The sequence below is a fragment of the Hyperolius riggenbachi genome, chromosome 11, assembly GCF_040937935.1.
Source record: "Hyperolius riggenbachi isolate aHypRig1 chromosome 11, aHypRig1.pri, whole genome shotgun sequence".
Lineage (NCBI taxonomy): Eukaryota > Metazoa > Chordata > Amphibia > Anura > Hyperoliidae > Hyperolius > Hyperolius riggenbachi.
In genome coordinates, this window is record NC_090656.1 from 199856481 (window position 1) to 199875310 (window position 18830).

At 45.8% G+C, this 18830-nt stretch overlaps 1 protein-coding gene across 1 annotated transcript in view; it reads left to right on the forward strand.

Moving 5' to 3' along the window:
• Window positions 1–256: 256 nt before the first annotated feature.
• TMEM41B (transmembrane protein 41B) overlaps window positions 257–18830 on the forward strand; it is a 30405-nt gene continuing 11831 nt past the window's right edge. Inside the window, exons 1-5 of the mRNA XM_068259445.1 lie at window positions 257–443; window positions 5605–5722; window positions 9001–9129; window positions 11521–11614; window positions 12749–12853. Of these exons, the coding sequence (XP_068115546.1) occupies window positions 272–443; window positions 5605–5722; window positions 9001–9129; window positions 11521–11614; window positions 12749–12853 (618 nt within the window). The 5' untranslated portion in view covers window positions 257–271. The remainder of the gene's footprint in view (window positions 444–5604; window positions 5723–9000; window positions 9130–11520; window positions 11615–12748; window positions 12854–18830) is intronic.

An 18830-nucleotide genomic window follows, 5' to 3' on the forward strand; every position in this document is an offset into this window, starting at 1 on the left:
CAACTTTTTTTTCACAGGTTTACTTTACGGAACTCCTACAGAAACAAGAACACGCAAAGTACATCTAGTCCCATCAGCACAGCACTGGCTGTACTCCATGTCCTGAATTTTCCCAGCAAGCATAAGCACTAGTGGATGTGGATACTCCTGTCCTGGCCACGTGGGAGGGGGCGAACACAGAACACCATACGTCACACTCATCAAGGAGGCTGGAAGGCATAGAGGCGGAGTTCTCGCCTCGCCCCGGACATCCGCTCTACTCAGTGCTGCCATGGTGACAGCTTGCGCATGCGTGAAACTCTTGCCGGTGCTGGAAGGGGCGGATTCGGCGGAAGTGCTGAGCCGGGAGCAGAGAATGGCGAGAGCACGGAGTGGGGCAGCGGAGGAGATGACGGAGAGTTCCCGGGAAGAGGAGAAGGAGCGGGAGAAGAAGAAACTCCTGGGTGAGATCACTAACCACATCTTCCCCCACCCACCCTGTCACCAGCAGAGCCCGTGTGTCCCCCTCACGTCCACCCTGCCCTCTGACCCTTCACCAGCAGACGCTGTGTGCCCCCAGTCCCTCTACACATCATCCCTGCCCTCTGACCCTTCGCCAGCAGATCTCCTGTGCCCCCTACACGTCATCCCTGCCCTCTGACCCTTCACCAGCAGACCCCGTGTGCCCCAGTCCCCCTATACATCTTCCCTGCCCTGTGACCCTCCACCAGCAGACCCTGTGTGCCCCCAGTCCCCCTACACGTCATCCCTGCCCTCTGACCCTTCACCAGCAGAGCTCGTGTGCCCCCCACATGACATCCCTGCCCTCTGACCCTTCACCAGCAACACCTGTGTGCCTCCAGTTCCCCCCCCCCCCCATGTCATCCCTGCCCTCTGATCCTTCACCAGCAGAACGTGTGTGCCCCCAGTCCCCCTACACGTCATCCCTGCCCTCTGACCCATCACCAACAGACCCTGTGTGCCCTCAGTCCCCCTACACGTCATCCCTGCCCTCTGACCCATCACCAACAGACCCTGTGGGCCCCTAGTCCCCCCACACTTCATATCTGCTCTCTGACCCTTCACCAGCAGACCCTGTGTGACCCCAGTCCCCCACACGTCATCCCTGCCCTCTGACCCTTCACCAGCAGACCCTGTGTGCCCCCAGTCCCCCACACATCATCCCTGCCCTCTGAATCTTCACCAGCATACCCTGTGTGCCCCCCAGTCCTCCCACACGTCATCCTTGCCCTCTGATCCTTCACCAGCAAACCCTGTGCAGTGTTTTCTCCAGAATTTTTTTTCCAGCTGGGTGGGATGAAAAAGTAGTCGGGTGGGCGAGATGACAGAATGCCGGGCCGGCGTTTCTCTGCTTACAGCAGAGGAGGAGGTGAGCCGATGACAGCCGGGTGCTCACCAAAACTAGCCGGGTGGAGCACCCGGCTAAAAGAGCCTGGGGAGAACACTGCTGTGTGCCCCCCAGTCCTCCCACACATCAACTTTGCCCTCTGATCCTTCACCAGCCCACAGAGGAGCTCACAATCTTATCCCTACCATAGTCATATGTCTATATTGTGTAGTGTATGTATCATAGTTTACAGCCAATTTTAGGGGGGAAACAATTAACTTATTTGTATTTTTGGGAGGAAACCAGAGTGCCGGAGGAAACCCACACAGACATGGGGAGAACATACAAACTTCATGCAGATAGTGTCCTGGCTGGGATTTGAACCGGGGACAAATCTTTTGATGGGCATATTTATATGCAGAGGCACAGCCTGTGTATAAATTTGCCTCTTATGCTAATCAGCTGGAGAGACTGATCTTATCTATTCAGGTTTCCCCTGTAATGTTTGCATTTGATGTCCTCTCCTGGGTGTAGCAAACATTGACACAGCTTCGCTTCCTGTTAGACAGGTTCCTGTGGTGCTTGTGTCTCCCTTTAATTTTCACATCACCTTAGTGGAACCCCGATCATCTGTAAATCACTGTTCTGTTCATCGTGTGGAGGAATTCTGCTAACTCCTCACATTCATTGCCAGGTTAATACTGGTCAAAGAGCATCTATTCTTCACAGCATCTGACATTCTACTCTACAGAGCAATAAAAGTTGCTAAATGTGGGGCCTTGCTCTAGGGGAAAGTTCATCTGCCAGTACCTGTATTAGATTGTGCTAAATGAACTTAAAGTGGATCCCTGCTTGTGTTGAGAACTAATCCAGCTAATTCTTCACTCCAGCTAGAATTAATGGAAAACTTTATTTTAGGTGGATTCTCTTGGTGGTTGTTCCTACAGAACACAGCCATTCCACAGTGTTCCTGGCAAACCATCATATGGGGTGTATCAAAACTTCTGTTGACAAGTGGACCAGTCCAGGTGTTGATGTGCAGCACTGAAATATAGAATGAAATTGAACTTTTGTTGGGACTAGAATGCAGCAGGGACAGTCATACTATCCCAGGAAACACACACACCTACACACACACACACACACACACACACACACACACACACACACACACACACACACACACACACACACACACACACACACACACACACACACACACACACACACACACACACACACACACACACACACACACACACACACACACACACACACACACACACACACACACACCTTGTTCTACTGTACTGTCCACATTTTGATTTCAATGGATTTTATATAGTAAATAAAGAGAATTCTGTTCCTGGCATTTTTCCAAGTGATTCCCTCTATCTGAAGCTAAACTTGGTGTCATTTCCTCCCTTACTTTTCTTTTTCTGCCCTCTGCCAATCCCTCAGCACTGGATTGCCCTCAGCCAATCAGTGAAGAGCATGAATGTGGGAGGGGTGATGGAAAGTTTTCTTCTTGTTGGCAATGGCAAAAATAGAGCTAGGCTGACTGAGATAAAATTTTATTAAAGCAGAAACATTTCTGAATAGATTGGGTTGCATGCAATGCAGGGTGAGGTTCCAGGCTGCATGTTAAACACACAGAGCATTGGGTAAATGGAATTTGATTTTGTGATTGACAATCCCTTTTTAAAGGGTAATAAATATGGCAGCCTTCCATATCCCTCTCACTTCAGGTGAGAGGGATATGGACATTACTGACATTTCTTGCACTGTTTTATTAAGTTCATTGAACAATTCACGTAACATACACTTTTTCAGACACTGGAGTGTCACTTTTGGCATAGACTGCCGCTTTTAGAGTGGCTGTGCGTCTGAAATTAGTCAGTAGTGGTGGTCATTAAAAACTAGCTCTGTAATCACATTGCCACTTTAGAACAGGCACTTCAGTGTTTGACGCATATCTTTGTGTATACAGTGAATATGCTCTCTCCATCAGGCTCTTCGTTATGTCTCTGTGTTGCAACAATATATTGCAAGTGCTGGAGATTTAGCAACAGCTGCCTTGTGTCACTTCTTCTTGCTGGCGACAGCATTAGAGGGAATGTGGCTGTCATATACTGTGACAACACTGCATGAGCACTGGACCAAGTGTTCCAAAGGTCTCCAGACACGTTCAGTTCAATCGTTTAAAAAACCAACAACTCAGAAATCAATTAAAATCGATTAAAAATTAAAACCCTGGTTGAGTGATTTCACCAAGTCTCACCTTTAACCTGTGAACTTAGTCTGTATGCCCAAGCAGAAGATATGTTTTCCATAGCGGGAGGCTGCAGAAAATGTATTGTTTCTCTTGCGTTGGTTGGCCTGCATACCAGCAGGATCCAGAGAGGAGAGGATAGTCAAAAGGCTTCTCGGATCCTTCTTGTGGCCACCGATCCAGTTTTGGGTCCCTCTATTGGATTCATTGTGTTGAATAGGGTTCTTCAGGGTGAGACTTGCTCATGCCCGGTGCACGTGCTCGGCACTGGGCATGTGCAAGTTTCCCTCTACATGCCTGGTTGAGGTAAAAGCTCATGCCCGCTAAGTGTGGTTGCATTCACGGCCAGACTGCCTTCCCCGGGAGTTATAGAGGGACCCAGTGCTTTATCGTTGGCATGTAGAAGGAGCCATGAGTGTCAAACTCGTCTCATGTAAGGGATCGAAGTCACGGGCCACATCATTTATTAGAAAATTTAGAATGTATCATTTCTGGTCTCAAAGTGACATAACTATAGCGACTGTGGAGGGCCTGCTCCTCCCACTTCTGGAGAGTAGCATGGTGAAGCAGTTTAATGTTTACCTGCTCCAGGGCTCCTCTAACCTCCCTGGCAGCCACATGCTGCATACCTCTGGCTCCGTATGCATTTCATGTGATCTAATAACAACAAACTGCGCCTGCCCAGTCTCTACTAATCTGAAAACCTCCGAGTTTTCGCTGCCACAAGTCCAATCAAGTCAATTAAACAGCAATAAAGGACAGCGCTCCTCTTCTTTTCGTCACTGGAATCTGAAAGCAGGATAAGTAAACTGCACATAGTGCATTACTGTGACAACTGTTAATCACACTCCCCAAGTGAAAGAAGTGATGCACATGTGATCCAAATGCAAAGTGTTGACACAGCAGACTCCCCCACCATACTATCCGCTCACCGGAACGCAACCACCTCAGATCCAGGTGGGTCTAGCGTATATGTGTCAATCACTGACCGATCTGCAGCCAAAACATGGGTTACCATTCAGGCAATTCAGGCAACCACTCAATAGGCAGGTGAGGAGATTAGACCTGTCCTCACTCATGTAGAACAGAGGCGCCAAGCAATTTTTAAAAATTGTATTGACTTTTATCCTGCTGGTGCCTCTGTTCTACATACAAATACTCTGTGTCCACTCCTGGTGGAGGGGAGTGCTACCCCCTTTATTGTTCCTTTACTACAGAGAGCGACTTCTTAATCCTGAGTGAGGACAGGTCTAATCTTCTCACCTGCCTATTGAGTGGTTGCCTGAATGGTAACCCATGTTTTGGCTGCAGATCGGTCAGTGATTGACACATATACGCTAGACCCACCTGGATCTGAGGTGGTTGCGTTCCGGTGAGTGGATAGTGTGGTGGGGGAGTCTGCTGTGTCTACACTTTGAATTTGGATCACGTGTGCATCACTTCATTCACTTGGGGAGTGTGATTATTAACAGCTTTCATGTGATCGGAAGCTGGAGGTATGGATGCACAGAGCGTACAGCTGCTGGGATGAACAGAAGAGACCTGATGCATTGCTGGAGCTGGTAAATATTACACTCCTCCACTAGGGCGTCCTGTGGGTTTTTGCTGCACCTCAGCTCAAACTGACAATGGTTCAATCAGAAACACAGTCGCTGATGTGCTCCTCTAGGTGGGTAGTACATTGTATTTTTTTTTTATGAAGCTCTTGAGAGCCACATAAAATGGCAAGGAGGGCTGCATTCAGGGCCTTGTGTTTGACACCTGTGACCTAGACTATCCTGGGGCTACCCACTACTGGGGTAAATGGGCTGTTTTTCTAATTTATTATGACTTTTTGTTTTCAGAAAATAGTATAAACTGTTGTAGAAGTATCTCGCATTTTGGAGAAACGCAGTAATTCCAGGGAAATGATGTTGCGGAGCACGGTCCTGTGTTCAGCTTGGCTGTTTTGTTATCGTCTTCTCTTTCCATTGGGAGTAATCTCCATGTGCTTTGTGTGTTACAGGGAAAGCCCAGTCAGAAGGGGGCTCTGCACGCATGTCCCTCCTCATCCTGGTATCCATATTCATGTCTGCGGCCTTTATTATGTTCCTCGTCTACAAAAACTTCCCACAGCTCAGCGAGTGAGTATCTGCACCACATGTGGGGGAATGGGGCTGGTCAGGACGTGCGGCTAGTTGCAGCAGTTACTGCAAATGACCCTTGCATAACCATGCCTGAAGAAGAAACTTGCTGTACTTGCTGGGTATATGTCAGAGCTGTATAAAAATACAGGGTGGACCATTTATATGGATACACCTTAATAACATGGGGATGGTTGGTGATATTAACTTCCTGTTTGTGGCACATTAGTATATGTGAGGGGGAAAACTTTTCAAGATGGGTGGTGACCATGGTGGCCATTTTGAAGTTAGCCATTTTGAATCCAACTTTAGTTTTTTCGATAGGAAGAGGGTCATATGACTCATCAAACCTATTGGGACTTTCACAAGAAAAACAATGGTGTGCTTGGTTTTAATGTAACTTTATTCTTTCATGCGTTATTTACAAGTTTCTGACCACTTATAAAATGTGTTCATTGTGCTGCCCATTGTGTTGGATTGTCAATGCAACCCTCTTCTCCCACTCTTCACACACTGATAGCAACACCGCAGGAGAAATGCTAGCACCGGCTTCCAGTATCTGTAGTTTCAGGTGCTGCACATCTCGTATCTTCACAGCATAGACAATTGCTTTCAGATGACCCCAAAGATAAAAGTCTAAAGCTGGCCACTAACGGTCCAATTTCTAGCGAAAAATCGTTCGAGCGATCAGAAATTCTGATCGGACGAAAAATCGTTCACTACACCATCAACTAACCAATCATTGCTTCCTATCTATCACGACCACCAAGAAAATCCAAATTTTCGTTCAACGAAAATTCATTCGGGCGACATTTTTTTCACTCGTTCATAATCGATTGTGTCCACCAATGGAGATTATTTACAACCAATCCGATCAGAATTTCTGATCGCTCGAACAATTTTTCGCTAGAAATTGGACCGTTAGTGGCCAGCTTAAGGGGGTCAGATCGGAAGACCTTGGGAGCCATTCAACTGGCCCACGATGACCAATCCACTTTCCAGGAAACTGTTCATCTAGGAATGCTCGGTCCTGACTTCAAAATGGCCGCCATCGTCACCACCCATCTTGAAAAGTTTCCCCCCCTCACATATACTAATGTGCCACAAACAAGAAGTTAATATCACCAACCATTCCCATTTTATTAAGGTGTATCTATATCAATGGCCCACCCTGTATTACAATAATTATAATAGTGTGTGACTGTGGTGAGGACATTGGAATGTAAGCTCCTTTTTGTGCAGAGATTGAAGGGAATGGATCAGTGGTTTCTGTATAGCGCTGTGGAATATGTCAGAGCTGTATAAATGTATAATAATCATAGTGTCTGTGGTGTGGACATTAGAGTGTGAGCTCCTCTGGTGCAGAGGCTCGTGGGAATGGATCAGTGATCTCTGTAGAAAGCTGTGTCAGAGCTATATAATGATAATAATGTGTGACTGTGGTGAGGACATTAGAGTTTAAGCTCCTCTGTAGCAGAGACTGATGGGAATGGATCAGCGAGCTCTGTATAGCATTGTGGAATTTGTCAGAACTATATAAACATATAATGGTATGTGGCCGTGGCGGTAATGTTAGAGGTATAAGCTTCCCTGGTGCAGTGAATGGATCAGTGATGTGCTGGTAAGAGTTGAGCAATGAGAAAATCCAACATGCAGAATAGGCTCTGTGAACAAGGCCACATGCCTCTGTGATTGAGTGTATTGATTGAAAACCACAATGCTGCACACTTTGTATGCTGTCCTGCAATCTCCCAGAACTCTTAAAGAGAACCAGAGATGAAGCACCCTCATGTATTTTATTACATTTATCAGTGGGAACATGACAGTAAACACCTACCCTGCTTTTAGTTTCATTGTTATCTGCTTAATTAGTCTATTAGCAACTGTGATAAGAATCCACCGACAATTCAGTGGAGGTTTGACCTGGAATCATTATAGCTGAGTCACTCTTCTGTGAAGTCCTTTCAAGCCCAAGCCTTCCCCCTCCTGGCTTAGGCCCGGTTCACACTTGCGGTGGCCCTCCGGAATCGCCGTGCCGGAGCCGCACCGCCTGCAGAACGGACGGAACGGACGCACGGCATAGCAATTAAAGCCTATGCGTCCGTTCACATGGGTCCGTTCTGCAGAACCGGAGCCGGACCGGATCCGAGCCGGATCCGGACTCCGGCCTCCGTTCCAACATGCGCTATTTTTTCATCCGGCCCCTCCGGCAGCCGTATCCGGGGCGGAGCCGGACTGCACCATCCGGCCAATACAAACAAATGGGAACCGGAGGCCGCACAACACACTGGCTGAGAAATCCGGATGTTCTACCCCACTTCCTATGCGGATTGTTGCGGCGATATTGGCTGGGGACACATGGGCAAGCATTTCGGAGTGGAGCAGCACGAGCTGGAGGTGTTGGCAGGATGTTGGCAGCATGTCGGAGGTGGAGGTGAGTGCTAAACAGCAGAGGGCCTGATTCCACAGGTCCCCCTTCTGCTGACCTCCCAGACCCCAACATTTTTTTTTTTTTTTACGTTACTTTGCCAAACGGATCCGGATCGCATCCTGATTACCACCTGATGCAACCTGACCGGATCGGATCCGGATCAGAACCGTACGGTTCCGATCCGGATCCGGTCAGGTCATCCGGTCCGTTTGGCAAACAACCGCTAATGTGAACCGGGCCTAAGATCTTCTGCTTTGCATACTGAGAGCTGTGATGACATGGGAGGGGGCTGCTCCTGAGAGAGAAGCTCTGTGGCTGTAATATGATCCCTGTGTGCTCTGTGTGCACTAGATTCTCATAGGAATGAAAATGCAGTTATTATCAGTGACACTTCCTACAGGCAGATCATACCAATATGAAAGCACATAGATGAAAGGCTGCATTTAGCCTAGATAGCAGCCTAGTCTCATATAGCCTAGACAGCACATCCAGAACACCTCATAACCTGGAAGCAGAAGTGATATGAGCCGGCGGCCATATTTGATTTTTCCTGGAGCAATAATGGATAAAAAACACTAAAAAAGGCACACCAGAGCTGCAAAATTATCAGGTAGAGCATTTATTCTTTACAAGCTATCAACTGATATGTTTATTTTGTGTGAAACGTTCATCTCTGGTTCCCTTTAAAATATACAACTTGAATATCAGTCCTCAGAACTTGCATGCTGGCATTGTTTCGCTCCCCCCCCCCCCTTCCCCCATTGTTGTAGGCAGTTGGAACATAGAAGAATGTCTTCCCATCAGTTATATACTTCTCCTGTTTTTCAATAACTTTGTTTTTTTTCAGGGAAGAACAAGAGAAGATAAAGATCCCCCGAGATATGGATGATGCCAAAGCACTGGGAGAGGTGTTGTCCAAATACAAGGACACTTTCTATGTGGAAGTCCTCCTGGCCTATTTTACCACTTATGTCTTGTATCCTTTATAATTGTCACTTGCTGCTACCTAAGGGGACAGGCTGCTACAGTTCCGATTGCTGTTGTGGAGTCAGATTGTTGTGCTTTAGGGGCATTCCACACTGTTGCGTCGCAATGGACAAACCTTTAGTCTATTTCATAAAGCATTAAAAACTGCTGATTAACAGCTAAAAACATCTGACTGGTTTTCAAGGGTTAAAACGTATTCTTTCCACCTCGTTTAACTGCGTATTTATAAGCCTGCCTCTCATCAGATTGTGCTGGAAGTATACACTGTGTAAACAAGGCAGAAAAAGCTTCTTCTGTATCCAGGGTGGAGCAGAGAACTTTATTCTGTTTGCCCACTAATTACCTCTCTCTAGGATAGTTTTTCTTGCAGTCAGCAAGGATGTAATTTACTGGTAGCTTCAGTGAGGTGCAAATATACAATCAAAACACACCAAAGCAGTCTCATAGTGATTCATACAGCTATAATTACCTGCCCCGGTCGACTTCTTGTAAAATAGTCCTGTGTGCTCCATGCCTGGCGACTTTTGGCACGTAGACCCACCCCCAGAGAAAACCGGCTTTTTTTCCCTCTATCTCGAATACAATACAATTGGTATATTGCCGCTCAGGGGGGAGGCATTGGGGGTTGCTATGTTATGGAGGTCAGAGGAAACGGACCTCTGGGATAAATTTACAAGAGGAAGACCGGGCAGGTAATTATACATTTATTGGAGAAGAGGATCCAGTGAATTTGTGTTATAGGCCAGATATCCAGATTCTGGATGTGTGGTGATTTTATTACATTGTAGAGCATGATAGGCAGTGCTGCTCAGATACCCCTTCCCCCCCCCCCCCCCCCACCCAAAAAAAAATGGCTGTCAATTAACATTAAGCCTAGGTTCCAGACAGTGGTCGTGCAGCTCACATTGTGTCCAATGTCCAACCGCACAACTGGGACATGACAGTTATCAGCCAAGACAGCTCCAAAAAATTACGCAGCACTTGTGTTTTGGGTTTAAATATAGGTGGTATCAGTGTCCTGTGGCACCCTGGCCTGGCGGTGGGAGCTGCACAGGCACCAGGAGCAGGGCAATGCAGCAGCAGTAATGTGTGCCAGGAGCATTCCGGACGTGGCACGTTGAAATTGGCACTTGCCACGTGGCAAGTGCCGAGTGACAGTCAGACAGCAGAGGAGAAGACACTAGTGCACACTAACTGTCACACTGCCACTGCTCACAGCACAGCAGTTCTGTAGAAAGCTAACACAGTAGTACTACTACTAGCAATGACTGCAGTACTACAGTACTAACTACACAATAACACAGTAATCCTATCCCCTAATACCTAAACTATACCTAAGACTAATAGCTGGCCAGCAGGCAGCAGCTGGCCTGGTCTGTGCACAGCACACACACAGACACATAGCAGTTGCCTGCAGCACACACTCTGACTGTCACACAAATGACATCAAGCTAATTAATGTTTTAACAATAGTGTAGTGATAGTAAATGGGGTTAATCACTGAACAGCTTTCAGTTTATCACTGCTAGGCCAGCAGCACTGAAGCACACACTGACTGTCGTACAATGACATCAATCAAGCTAATTAACGATTTAACAATAGTGTAGTGCTAGTAGTGAAGGGGTTAATCACTGAACAGTTTTAGGTTTATAACTGTGTACAGCCCTTGCTAGGCCACCAGCACTGGAGCATGTCTCTCAGTGAGCATTCAGCAAGCTAAGATGATATGTCTCATCATGGCAGCCCTCATTATACAGGGGAGCTGGCCAGTGTTACTTTCTGTGATTGGGTGTCAGGGTTTAGGCTGGGAGCCCTCTGATTGGCTCAATGAGGTCAGGTGGGGCTGGCCAGGGTTCCCCTCTGTGATTGGTTGCTAGGACTTCTGCTGGGAGCCCTCTGATTGGCTCAAAGACTTCATCTCCTTAGTTACAGTATTTCGGATCTGGATATCCGCAATATGCGCCCAAATATCCGCAGATAGCTAGCCGGATTAATCCGAATCTGGTTACCCGGATATCCGGAATCCTGATGAGCAGCACTGATGATAGGAGCGAAGTACATGGAGTGCAGTGGGTGGTTTCTCACAAGCCAGGACTCTCCTACTCCACCCAGAGGCCAGTGAGGATACTGACAGTGAGTACAACCTTGCCCCATTCACAGCTTGAAGTAGATGCAGGGACTGCCTTTTAGCTGCACACACAGTGCTTCATCCTAGGTGGCGCCATGTGAATGAAGAGCAGTAAAACTGTAGTTGTTTGACCGCATCAATAATTAATCCAGGCACTCATGTTTGTTACTTGTCTGGACTTGGGCCATAATGGCTATTTAGTATGTAGATTACTGTTTAGATTGGAGTTTTCTTTAACTCTCAGATGTGCAGCCTACAAACCTTTGCTATTCCAGGGTCTATATTCCTGAGCATCCTGTCGGGATTTCTGTATCCATTCCCCCTCGCTCTCTTCCTTGTCTGTTTGGTGAGTCTCCGTGTCAGGACTGGCTGCCTGTGACATCACATATGGTCTCATTTTTAATAAGAGCCGCAATGTCCGCACAACATGATTTAGACCCTATTGACCAGAAAGGACAGCAGGACAGCCAGGCATCTGGTATTGTTTAATAGGAAATAAATATGGCAGCTTCCATAGGTCTCACACCTCTGAGCAGTAGATAAAAATGAAATTGGTACTTACCTGGGGCTTCCTCCAGCCCACCGTAGGCCGCGAGGTCCCTCGGCGTCCTCCTGGCTCCTCTCCTGGTCCCGCTGGCGACTTCATTACCGGCGACACTTGGGCTGACACTTCCTGACCAGTGACGCTCAATGTCAGCATGCCGGCCACTACGCGTCATCACGGCGGTTTGCGTGACAGTCCTGCTCATGCGCGCGCTTCAGAGTTAGAAAATGGCGTGATGAAGCGGATCGTCGCCGGTCAGGAAGTTTTGGGCTGTCACTGGTAATGGAACCGTCATAGGAGCCAGAAGGACGCCGGGGGAACTCGCGGCCTACGGTGGGCTGGAGGAAGCCCCAAATAAGTACCGTTTTAATTTTCCTCTACTGCTCAGGGTCCCTTTAAGGGGCCAGAGCCTTTTAGTCCAGAAAAGGTTAATAAAAATATTTTTATTCTTTTTTTGGTGTGTGCGTAAAAATGCAACTTACAAGTAGCTAGATTGTTTGCACAGTGCAGCATGTGAGTTGTATGTTACTCCTGACATACAGAGTTTATTTCACAAGTTCAATTCATTGTTTTGCTGGAGAAGCCATCCTTTACATATTTACCCTTTTCAGACCATTATTTATTGATATTACGTGGGGCAGACAGTGATCAGCGTGTTGGACTTAGTCTGACACTGCGATCCGGCAACGCCACCTCTAGCGACAGCTATGTTTTTCTGTGCCAGACTATTGTCCATCTTTGGAGCTAACCTGGGAGGAGCCAATGTCGTTCATAGTCCAGGTTTGGGAAGGGTTAATTTTGTGTTCAGTGCAACTCACCTGACAGTTAATGAGATCAGCATTGCTGGACAATTCATGGCCACCCATACTGTGTCCTTTGCTGAATGAACCCTGATAATTGTGAATCAAAGTAACTCTGCTTGTGCTCTTCTTGCAGTGCTCAGGTCTCGGGGCCTCGTTCTGTTACATGCTGTCGTATTTTGTTGGGAGGCCGGTCGTCTACAAATACCTAACAAGGAAAGCCGTGAAATGGTCGGAACAGGTAATGAGTGATTTATCCACCCAGACGTCATACATTTTTCAGCTAAACGTCTGGACACCTGCAGGAGACCTGGCTTTGTACATATGAACCCACATAGGCTATAGCAACCAGGGCTGTGGAGTCGGTACAAAAATCATCCGACTCCTCAGTTTATGAAGCCTCCATCTCTGACTCCAGGTACCCAAAATTGCTCCAACTCCTTGACTCCGACTCCTTAGTCCAGGGGTCTGCAACCTTTAAGACATTAAGAGCCACTTGGACCCGTTTCCGAAGAGAGAAAGAAACTGGGAGTCGCAAAACCATTATAAAACAAATCGTTTGCAGATATGACCCCCATATGCACAAATCGTTTGCAGATATGACCCCCATATGCACAAATCGTTTGCAGATATGACCCCCAGTTGCACAAATCGTTTGCAGATATGACCCCCAGTTGCACAAATCGTTTGCAGATATGACCCCCAGTTTCACAAATCGTTAGCAGATATGACCCCCAGTTTCACAAATCGTTAGCAGATATGACCCCCAGTTGCACAAATCGTTAGCAGATATGACCCCCAGTTGCACAAATCGTTAGCAGATATGACCCCCAGTTGCACAAATCGTTAGCAGATATGACCCCCAGTTGCACAAATCGTTAGCAGATATGACCCCCATATGCACAATCCTTCAGCAGATCTGACCCCCATATGCACAATCCTTCAGCAGATCTGACCCTCATATGCACAATCCTTCAGCAGATCTGACCCCCATATGCACAATCCTTCAGCAGATCTGACCCCCATATGCACAATCCTTCAGCAGATCTGACCCCCATATGCACAATCCTTCAGCAGATCTGACCCCCATATGCACAATCCGTCAGCAGATCTGAAAAGAAAAACCCATTTACTCACCTAGTCAGAAGACCTCCTGTCACGATCTCCTCCTGTCCCGACCTTGTGGCGCGCAACTCCCACGATCCTCTTCCTACGTCACGTCCTGCCTGCATTACACTGCAGGGCTACGGGAAAATGGCCACCCGAAGCACTGCACTGGTCCGGTGGCCTCTCTGATAGGCTGCTGGCCAGCGACAGCACACGTCACATGCGCGCCGCAGCCACTGACACCGGAGCCGCGGCGAAGGCGAAAAACAGCCACATGCGGCTCTGGAGCCGCGGGTTGCCGACCCCTGCCTTAGTCTAATACTTACCAGGGCTGTGGAGTTGGTACTAAAATCCAGGGCTGTGGAGTCGGTCCAAAAATCCACCAACTCCGACTCCTCAGTTTAGGATTCCACCGACTCCGACTCCTCTAATTTGCATATTACAATTTTGTTGATTAAAAGTATGTAACGTGAAATTCGTCTCTTAACTGCCAACGCTTAGGAATTTTACAAGACAACTGAAGTGAGAAGGATATGTAGACTACTATATTTATTCCCTTTAGACTAAAACTAGTCCTTGGTAAGAGTACTTGTAAAAGGTACAAACCGGAACAAAGAACATCTATCAGGCCCTAGGCAATGTAAGTGTGGGAACATGTAAGAATGATGTGCAGGTACTCTGCAGGGGAATAAGGAGATTGTAAACATACAACACCTCTGTGTTTAATGTGCACAGCATTCTCAGTGGATTCCCTGCAGCTCTGTGGGGAGTGCATATGTAGAGTATAGTACTACTGTGTAACAAAGTAAACCTGAGACTGATGAAATTAAAGTTTTATACATACCTGGGGCTTCCTCCAGCCGCCTTCAGGATAATCCGTCCCTCGTTGTCCTCCTCCACCACCTGGATCTTCTGCTATGAGTCCAGGTACTTGAGCCAGTCGGGCGTAGTGCGCATGCACACACTCCGCCGCCAGGAGCATACTACACCTGTGCAGCACTATTGCGCAGGTGCAGAATGTTCCTGGCTGTGGGAGCGGCATGCGGCCGGACAGCGCTGACTGACTGAATTACCAGGACTCCTAGCAGAAGATCCGGGTGGTGGAGGACAGCGAGGGACTGATTAGCCTGAAGGGGGCTGGAGGAAGCCCCAGGTATGTATAAAACTTTACTTTTCATCCGTCTCAGGTACCCTTTAATTTGTAGTCACTAAACCAAATTTTAACAACATATCAAATTATTTCATCAGCAAAGGGAGTGCATACATTTGCATAAATCAGCATCAATGCAGAATTATTTCCATCTCATTGACCATCTCTATTAGTGACACAGCTACACATCAGGCTTTATTCTTACAGCATAGATGTTATTTAGTATATATAAGAGATTCCTGTGTACACATCATATATACAGTCACAATCAGATATGTATATCTGACCTTAAAAATACGGGGACTGCTTTATTGAAGCAGCACAAGTAACTCATTTTGATTGGTTTATTTCATTTTTGTGGACTAAGCACAGCTATTACTGTATATATACTGTATATATACATTATTTGTAATGACTATTATCTGAGAAATAGAACATTTTATCATATTTTCTATTTTAATTACAGTTACAAATTCATTAGGAGTCGGAGTCGGTGCATTTTTTTCCGACTCCAGGCACCCAAAATTGCACGACTCCGACTCCACAGCCCTGCTAAAATCATCCGACTCTTCAGTGTATGAAACCTCCGACTCCAAATACCCAAAATAGCTAGCTCAGACTCCTCAACTCCGACTCCACAACCCTGATATGAACACGCACAGAAGGTTTATCCATAGGTTTATCAATTGCTGTAGTTCAGAAGAGTGCTTTGCTGCTCTTAAAAATTATAGTAGTAGTTGGGGCTGTGGAGTTGGTACAAAAATCATGTGACTCGTTGACTCAGTTTGATTCTTTGAGTTCGACTCCTCTAATTTGCATGTTACAATTTTGTTGATTAAAAGTATGTAACATTAAAGGACCTCTGTCGCAAAAATCTTAAAATTTTACATACATGTAAACATATACAAATAAGAAGTATGTTTCTTCCAGAGTAAAATGAGCCATAAATTACTTCTCTCCTATGTTGCTGTCACTTAGAGTAAGTAGAAGAAATCTGACATTACCGACAGATTTTGGACTAGCCCATTTTCAAATGGGTGGGGGGTTCTCCGAGTTTTCTTTATTTTTAAAAGCACTTAGTGGATGGCAGTTAGTCCATCCAACTGCCAAAATAGTGTGCAGCAAGCAGGGAGGCTGGCCAGTTTCTTCGTATAAATCTTTTTCAGGCAATGGCTTCAATTCATCAAAGGGTGTTCGATAACAAAACCCCAGTCCTTAAAATACCGCATTCGGTATTTTACACTTCACTGTGCTAATTCATCAATATTTTCCCATGTGTGGTAGAGGTTCGTTAAGTTACCGAACTACTAGGCTTCAATTCATCAAAGGCTGTTAGATAACAGCAGAGTGGTGCAGAGCAGCTTGGAATGTCCGTGTGTTGTTACAAGCTGATAACAATAGAAGGCATCCAGACATCCCTTTACATGTAAAGGTGTTATAGTTACTGTTATTTATACTGCCTCTGCTGCTCTGAATCTGTCGATCAGTCTTTCTTAACATTTTATTTATTTGCCACAACGTAGATGAACTTCCTGGAGACATTACAAATGCCATGCTTGGTGATTTCACCACCAGCATCTTTGCATTATCAAACAGGGCCTGAAAGGGTTACACCACCGAAGGGAATCTGGGGATATATTTTGACCCGTTCTCTCTGCTCACTGCTTGGGGGGTCTGAAAGCTTGTGTGGAGAAGCCTGTGTGACCTATCAGCGGCACTTGCAGGAGAACAGGGGCTGTTTCTATTGGCTGCCTGCTCCTGCTAATCATGAAAACATTCACACAGAAGGCTTTCGAAGCCTGTAACGACAGGGGAGAGCTTGAGATAAACACCGAATGTGTTATCGAATGTGGGAACCTTGATGAATTAACATTTGTTGAGCACATGTCGGTAATTTATCTCATTGCTGTGTCATTTCAGCTTCTCATTCGGTAACAGCTTTGATGAATTAACATTTTCTAAAGTGCTTCGTTAAGTCAGCTGTTTTCAGCATTACCGAATGCGGTAATGCTTGATGAATTGAAGCCAATGTCTTTATAAAGAATAAAGGCCTTGCTGAGAATCCCCTATGGAGAGACGGATTAGCCCAAAATCTGTCGGTAATGTCAGATTTCTAATACTTACTGTAAGTGACAGCAACATAGGAGAAAGGTAATTTACAGCTCATTTTACTCTGGAAGAAATGAACTTATTTGTATGTGTTTTGAATTTTAAGATTTTCGCGACATTTCCTCTTTATAGGCATTTCATTACTGCTAACGCTTAGGAATTTTAAAGCTATATTAAGATGGCATCTGCTTTTGGGAACAAAAAGCTTGTGGCCGGGAAGCTGACACTCTACCTTGTGAGCCATCCTGGCCTGTCATTACCAACATGAATGTCCCAGCATGTTGTCTGTATAATAAGGGTTCCAGCATGTAGCCCCACCACCTGGCAGAAAAAGCCTCTACCTTTTCTACATCTGATATAGGGAGTAAAGCTATACAGGGTTCCAGTGCATCTTCCTAATGTGTTGGCATTTTAACTTTTAAACATTAGTGTCCCTCTGTATTTTTATGTACACCAGAGATGCACTTTAACTAAATTTAGGGTATAGCTGTTAAATAGAAATCAAAATTAGTTCTTGGTAAGAGTACTTGTAGAGGGTGCAGACAGGAACAAAGCCCATCTAACTGGGTAAAGCTAAGAGTGGTGTGCAAATGCTCTGCAGGAGAATAGGGAGATTCTTCCTCTATTACACATTCTTCATGCACAATCTGAACCAGGTTTACGGGTGATAGACAACACCTCTGCATGCAATGTGCACAACATTCTCAGTGGATTCACAACAGCTCTGCAGGGGGTGCATATGTAGAGTATAGCACTACTGTGTAACTTAATTTGTAGTCATCACTTCAAATTGAACAACATATCAAATTAATTGATTTAATGAGAAAAAGGCATACCTTCCAACTGCTCGAGATCAGAAAGATGGATATTTAAGCCACATCCTAGCGCTGCGTAATATGTTGGCGCTTTATAAATACAATAAATAAATAAAATAAATAAATAAAATCCCGACACACCCCCTAGTCAACCATACTATACAGATTTCATAAGAAAAATGTTTTATAATTCAAACCACACTGATCCTTTCTATACTGGTTCATTTTCTTTCATATTAACATTTGAAAATAAGAAATACATTAATTTAAAGGATTGGATTAAAGTTGAGAGTTGCTGAAACACATTTTTCTGTAGAACAAAAAAACATATTTATATAGATCTGTACTGAAACCGGGACAAATGAAGAAGAGGGATAGAGGGGCGGGTTCCCAAAAAGGGACTGTCCCTCCGACAGAGGGACAGTTGGGAGCTATGGCAAAAGGAGTGCATAAAATTGCATACAAAATTTGCATAAACCTGCATCAATGCAGAATTCTTTGCATCTCATTGACCGTCTCTACTAGTGACATGACTACACATCAGGCTTTATTCTTACAGCAGAGAGATTTATTACGGTATATAAAAGATTCCTGTGTACACGTCGCATGTACAGTCAAAATCAGATATGTAGGTCTGTTTTTAAAAATACAGTGATTGCTTTATTTCAGCAGCACAAATAACTTGTTTTTTGAATGATTTATTATTTCATTTTTATGTACCAAGCGCTGCTATTACTGTATATACAACTCTATAATAAAACCCCTGTGTCCCTGCGTCACGCTGTCTCTGTGTAGCTGGGTCCGTGCTTTCTGCTACTGCGCATGTGCGCCGCACAGACCCAGCCTCAGAGACAAGAGGACGGGGACAGGGAGCCAGACGGGCTTATGAGTGTGTGTACGCGCGCAGTACATGCGGCATTGAGAAACACAGACCCTAGAGCAGGGGTCTCAAACTCAATTTACCTGGGGGCCGCAGGAGGCAAAGTCAGGATGAGGCTGGGCCGCATAAGGGATTTCACAATCGCGGCGCATCGCTG